The sequence below is a fragment of the Saccopteryx bilineata genome, chromosome 12, assembly GCF_036850765.1.
Source record: "Saccopteryx bilineata isolate mSacBil1 chromosome 12, mSacBil1_pri_phased_curated, whole genome shotgun sequence".
In the NCBI taxonomy this organism is placed as follows: Eukaryota; Metazoa; Chordata; class Mammalia; order Chiroptera; family Emballonuridae; genus Saccopteryx; species Saccopteryx bilineata.
Genome location: NC_089501.1, coordinates 15,791,740 through 15,797,739, shown reverse-complemented (window position 1 = coordinate 15,797,739; position 6,000 = coordinate 15,791,740). Strand labels below are relative to the sequence as shown.

General features: G+C 47.5%; 2 protein-coding genes across 3 annotated transcripts in view; one reads left to right on the top strand and one right to left on the bottom strand.

Moving 5' to 3' along the window:
• Positions 1–518: 518 nt before the first annotated feature.
• Positions 519–1,792, bottom strand: LOC136316470 (collagen alpha-2(I) chain-like). Its single transcript, XM_066248529.1, has 2 exons — positions 1,443–1,792; positions 519–1,236 (listed from the first exon to the last, which is right to left on the bottom strand). The coding sequence occupies exons 1-2, from the start codon at positions 1,790–1,792 to the stop codon at positions 1,215–1,217; spliced, it is 372 nt and encodes a 123-aa protein (XP_066104626.1). The 3' UTR covers positions 519–1,214.
• The window catches only part of MAN1A1 (mannosidase alpha class 1A member 1), a 163,622-nt gene continuing 159,387 nt past the window's right edge, over positions 1,766–6,000 (top strand). The window contains exons 1-2 of one of the 2 annotated variants that reach the window (XM_066248528.1): positions 1,766–1,993; positions 2,251–3,057. In XM_066248528.1, the coding sequence (XP_066104625.1) occupies positions 2,497–3,057 (561 nt within the window). In that variant the 5' untranslated portion in view covers positions 1,766–1,993; positions 2,251–2,496. Of the gene's footprint in view, positions 2,040–2,250; positions 3,058–6,000 lie in introns of both variants that reach the window. The other variant, XM_066248527.1, reaches the window with a different exon arrangement.

Below are 6,000 nucleotides of genomic sequence, written 5' to 3'. Positions count from 1 at the left end.
GAGTACCAGAAATAAAATTAGGTTATATTATAGCCTCCTATCCCTCATCATTTTAACATGCACTTAAAAGCTGATTTTATTGCTTTCTAGAACACTTGGTAGTATTAATTTTTAATCAAAGTTTTAAAATATTTTGTGTCTATAAGATATCCCATTTTTAAAGCATAATAGTGAAAGTAATAAATTTATTGTGAAAGAGACTGACTTTTAGGATAATTAACCCTAATCATTACCTATTTATTATCTATCTACCACGAGTAAATCAATTTTATAGTTGTTGTTGAAAACAATATTATTTCACAATGATCAAACTTTTCAATCTACCCATAACTTTGAAACAAAAGTCACCATTTCAGCATTTTGTTTTCTTTTCCAATCCTATATTTAATTACCCTGCTTGGATATGCTGCACTCTTCTGGGCATACAATTTCATAGCAGTTATCAAAATAATCAAGCCATAAAGTTGGCTTTATCAAACAATACTTTTCCATCAACAGAAACTTTGGCTGTATGATTCATTTCATACAAAACAAATATACAACAAATAATGATGGTGAAATGAATACTTAAATAAAAACTGTAATAAGGATTTCTGATTTACTTTTATATTTTCTCGTACAGTATAACACCTGAAAACAACTATTGTGGGCACTTCCCAGAAAGGTGCCAGCTGTTTCCTTTGTTTCAAGACAATAAGTACAGAGCTAAAATCACATTTCCAGAGAAGGGTGAGGGGTAAGATATGGCTGCTTCAAACTAGCTTTCAGAAATGAGAAGTCAGTCAGTCAACTATTTCTTCTCTGATAACCCTTTATTTGCAGAGCAACAGGGGAATTACGACCACATTTTGGAAAATAATACTGTCTTGAAAACAATCTCTTTTGGACAAAGTCCTTACTTCCATAGAAGTAGTCAAATCCAAGACTTAATTTCAACACAGTGTTCAAATTTATTTATTGCTTTTATGAAGCTCTGGCAACATAAAACTGTCTTCTTTAAATGGAAAATGTGACAACTATATGAGGTAAATGAATTTCAAAGTGGGAGTGGGTGGGGGAGGCACACACACTTTTTTTTTTTTTTTTTTTTTAAGGGGGAGGATGCGTGCGAAGAATTCTAAACCACCACAAAACCGTCTCTAACGGCGTTAGACCCGGCTGCGAAGAACCTCCCCGGAGCACAGATCCTCACCTGGGGACTTTCGGTTTAACCGCTACGGGGCATTTACGGAATCCCTGCATTGGGTAAAAAGAGGGTAATTGTTGAAACCACGCGCTTCCAAAGGATCCAGTGTCCGGTGCTTCTCTCGGAGACCCTGCCCTTCTCCGATCCCTCGGAGTCAGCCCACCTGGCCCGGCCCGGGTCCGAAGGGCGACAGGGTCCCCCGTCAGCCCAGGGACCCCTCAGTCACTGGAGAACAGCCACGACCCGGGACCCGTACCCGAGGCCAGCGCGGAATGAACTCCCTGACATCGAGGCCCTCCCGCGGTCCCGCGTCCCGGGCCTCCGCCCGGGTCGGACCTCGCTCCCCACCACAGCTGCTGTCCGCCTCACGCCTCGGGGACCCGCGACCTCGCGGCCCCGGGCCGGGCCCCCCAGAGGCTGCGCTTCCCGTAAACTCCCCGCCCCGCGCGGCCCCCTCCCCGCCTCGTCCCCGCCCCCGAGGGCCCCTGAGCGGCGTGTGATTGGCCCGGACGCGCCGTCACTCTTGGGCCGCGTAACCGCCCCCGTTTCCGACCGCCTGGAGACCGGCAGTGGTGTTGGTGCTCGCGGGGCCGCGGCGGAGGGCATCGTGCTACCCTGCTCCGCGGCGTTCGCCCGCGGGTCGGCGCGCTCGCCTAGCGGACCGGCTGCGGGGCTGCGGGGCTGCCGGGCTGCCGGGCTGCAAGCTCAGCAGCCGCCTGGGAAGCGGAGGCAACTAGTCCCAGTGTGAGATGGGGACCGGGCGAAGTTGACACGCCCGCACCCACGCCGCTCCCCGCCGGTCCCCAGGTGCGCCCCTCCGCCCGGGAGGTGCCCGCATGCGGGCCTGCCCCAGGTGCGCGCAGGACACCCCTCCTCCCGGGACGCGGAAACTTCACCTCAAGTCCAGAGAGTGGACTTGGAGGGCGGCGTCCGGGGCGCGACTCCCGACTCCGCGCAGGGGGAGCTGTCCGGGAGGCTCGCGCGGCTGTCGGCGGGCGGAGATCCGCTGGAAACTTTATCCCCATCCTCGTAATTACTACGTGTTACTGTTTCTTTCCCCGCAGGGGCTGCAGCCAGCTGTCTGTCGCGCTTGCTTGTTTGCCAAAGGAGCCACCCCAGGAAGAACACCCGGAGGGGAGGTGTTCGCCCAGGGGATCCCCGCAGCCCGGCCGAGAGGTGTGGGCGGCCTGGATGCGCAGGACCCAGCCCCGCAGCCGCTGACGCCGGGCGGCGGCGAAGTTTGGCTGCTGAGCGGCGGGGCGCAGGGCCATTGGCCAGCCGGCAGCCCGGCGGCCGCGACGGCGGGAACGATGCCGGTGGGGGGCCTGTTGCCGCTCTTCAGCAGCCCCGCGGGCAGCAGCCTGGGCGGTGGCCTGGGCGGGGGGCTCGGCGGCGGCGGCAGGAAGGGGTCCGGCCCCGCCGCTTTCCGCCTGACGGAGAAGTTCGTGCTGCTGCTGGTGTTCAGCGCCTTCATCACGCTCTGCTTCGGGGCGATCTTCTTTCTGCCCGACTCCTCCAAGCTGCTCAGCGGGGTCTTGTTCCACTCCAGCCCCGCCCTGCAGCCGGCCGCCGACCGCAAGCCCGGGCCCGGGGGGCGCGCCGAGGACGCGGCCGACCTGGAGGACAACTTGGCCAGGATCCGCGAAAACCACGAGCGGGCTCTCAGGGAAGCCAAGGAGACCCTGCAGAAGCTGCCCGAGGAGATCCAAAGAGACATCCTGCTAGAGAAGGAGAAGGTGGCCCAGGACCAGCTGCGTGACAAGGCGGCGTTCAGGGGGCTGCCCCCGGTGGATTTCGTGCCCCCCATCGGGGCGGTTGGCCGGGAGCCGGCAGACGCTGCCATCCGGGAGAAGAGGGCGAAGATCAAAGAGGTGGGTGCACCATGCTAGAAATCCCCTGAGATCCGCTGTGTTCTTCAGGGAGAAACGAGAAACCTGTAAAACTCTTAATTCTGAAACATGACAGTGTAGGGGGACGTGGAGGTTTACCACCTCCACCAGGTGTAGAGTCAAAGACTCTTTCGTTTTCCTTTTTTCAGTATCATAGTAGATGTGGCCAGTTACCATCTGAGGTTGAATCTCGTTGCTTCTAACTTGCATGCTCGGCTGAGCATAAGCAACACGAGGTAGGCATTAAATATAAGGGCAGGTAGTGTGCAAACCTCTTCTTTCACTGACAGATACTGTTAATTGTCCCTGAAAAACAGTGACAGTGAAGATCCCAAACAGCCCCCAATAAGACTTGGAATGAAGCTTTAATGTACGGTAAATGCTAAGCATCAATCACGCATGATAAAAGGGTTCTACAGCAAGCCAGCACACCCCAGCGTTCAGTCATGTGGCCTGATTATGCCAGGTGGCATCCTCTGTGTACTTACAGACTATAAAGGTGAAACTTGAGAACTGGCTACTATAGAGGATACACTCTTTACTTAAGAAAAAGAAAAAAAAAAGGAAAAATTGAAAAAGCCAAACCAACTGCCTCTTGTTTTTTAGTGTAGTCAGAAAAAAAGTATTTCACGTGATGCAACAGGTTTGCTCCACAGCAGCACAATGATGACAGGCTAGAACAAACATGGACTTTGATAAGTCTTTCATAATTTCTTTCATGTCACATGTGGTTAGCTCATGACTGGCTTAAAGCTGAAGAGAACCGTAAAATAATTTTAAATGGTCATTGTAAAGATGAAAGTTGAAGGGCCCAGAGCCCTAGAACCTGTTATTGATGGAGTCAGGACTTAAAACCTGGACTTCCTCTAGATCACTTGTCACCAGGCATGTGGACATGCCTTCTTCTACAGCTATTCTGTGTGAAACTACATACCAGCCTGGATGTTTACACAGTCCAAGAGCTGTAGGAAGCATATTAAAAACATTTCATCTCAAATCTTGATTCAGATTGCTGAAATACATTATGAATGAATGTAATATTTCTATCATTTTAAAAAATTTTACAGAGTCTGAAAATAAATTCTGCATTGTGACATTGGATAGGTAATCTGGAGAGGAAGCTTCCTAATCTCCCCTACCCCATTTTCAGACAGTAAACAGAATTATGAGGAGGTGAAGAGGTATTTAGCTTGAGTGGCTTCAGAATGGAGGTTGCTCAATGGTCAAAGAATTTGTGACTTGATTTTGTGATCAGATGAATTTGCTTAAGCTGCAGCTGAGCAAGATAAAGTGGATTTGGGCCCCTTTCAGTGGACCCTAGGGAGAGTGCCTTCATCCCTCCTGTGCAGAGAGAGCTTCCTTCCACAGCCCTTCGGCCTTTCTGTTTGGGGACCCCTTCTTATGCTTAGAAGCCTCCTAACTTGAGGGAATGGATTTTGGCTTCCTCTGACAATTTCTGGTTAGCACTTTCCCTTCCCCATGAAATTCTACCTGGGCTACCAAACCAGGAAGTTGGAAAAAGCTCCACTTCTTACCAACCATTTTCCTCCCCTTTTTATCCCCAGCCTCCTTAAAAATATCCCACCAAAACCCAGAAGTAAATCAACCCCAAGTCTGTATCTGCTGGTATTTTCCTTAAGTTTGAAGCAGTGTAATTCACACGTCTTATGCCTCTAAATTCCTTGAGCTGCCAATTAATATAGCTCATCGTTGTCCAAGGAAATTATTTTAAATACTAAAGATACATGAATGTTAAAAAGCTATTGGTACTGACCAGTAGTGATTAAAAGTGCATTTGGAGCAGAAGCAGTGGGACAGTCGTAGTCCATTCAGTACAGCATATTAACAGTGTGCATATCTGTCCCCATCAGATCCGTGTTATTCTGTGTCTCTATATCAAAAGATCTTAATTAACCATGTAAAGGAAATTTATTTAGTCTTCTGTGTCTGTGTGGTGCTAATATCTTAGATCCTAGATATTTTTATATTGCCCAGTCTTGCATAAAGTGGTGGAACTAAATGTGTTCTTTAAATTACATGTTGTGAGAACCGCACCCCCCCCCCCCCCAAAATATAATTAGCTTCAGTACTTAGTTGAGGTCTAAAGGGAAGAAATGCATTATGGTTTTTCTTCAGATTAGTTCAGGCAGATTTGTTCCTATGTAAACAAACAAAAAGAACTCATGCTATTCCTAAAACTGGGCTGTAAATGCTCGGTTTAAGAGAGGAAGAGCTGGTTGCCTACTGCGAATAAGGCACTGGACTTGAACTTAACACATTCAGATTCAGTTTCAGGTACCACCACGGACTCTCTGTCATGGACCAATGGCTCTTTGCCTTTGTTTTGATTTTTATTTGTTCCTATATTTTATAGTTCTCTTTATATACGTAGGTGCTCTATCACACCTAAATGTACTCAGAGTTTTATAGTAAAATTAAAAAATTAAATATAAGAGTCTGATATTTTGGGAGTTAGACTATAATTTAAAATTAAAACTTTTATTTTGTAAATGTGGTTCAAAGATAGCCAAAACTATTTTTATATTGCCAACATGGTTGTGTTACTGATATTGTGTTAAATTTTTAACAAATTTGAGCCTAAAGGAGACAGTCTGTAATTTCATGTAGGATTTTGCCTAGCATACTTCACAAAAAGGCATTTTTGTGAAGGACTTACTGATGGAAGTTAAATCTTGAAGTAAAACTTGAAGTTGAAGCACCCCTTTGATAACTTTGTAAATAAATTAATTCTGGAATTTCCCTGAAATTCATAATACATGTATACTACATATTTTCATGAGTTTGATCTTTTAAAAATGGTACTTAAGTTGTTCTTAGCTTTAAAAGCAGTGTTAGAATAAAGAAGCAGAGAAGTTAAAAGGCACCATGGAATTCTTAGAAAAATAGTCAGTTTCCCCTATTAAA

Bases quoted from the DNA above. Each gene is read 5' to 3' on its own strand.
- LOC136316470 (XM_066248529.1), bottom strand. From the start codon at position 1,792: ATGCCCTCCGCCGCGGCCCCGCGAGCACCAACACCACTGCCGGTCTCC. The intron at 1,237-1,442 runs GTACGGGTCCCG...TACCCAATGCAG, and splicing joins TCATTCCGCGCTGGCCTCGG to GGATTCCGTAAATGCCCCGT.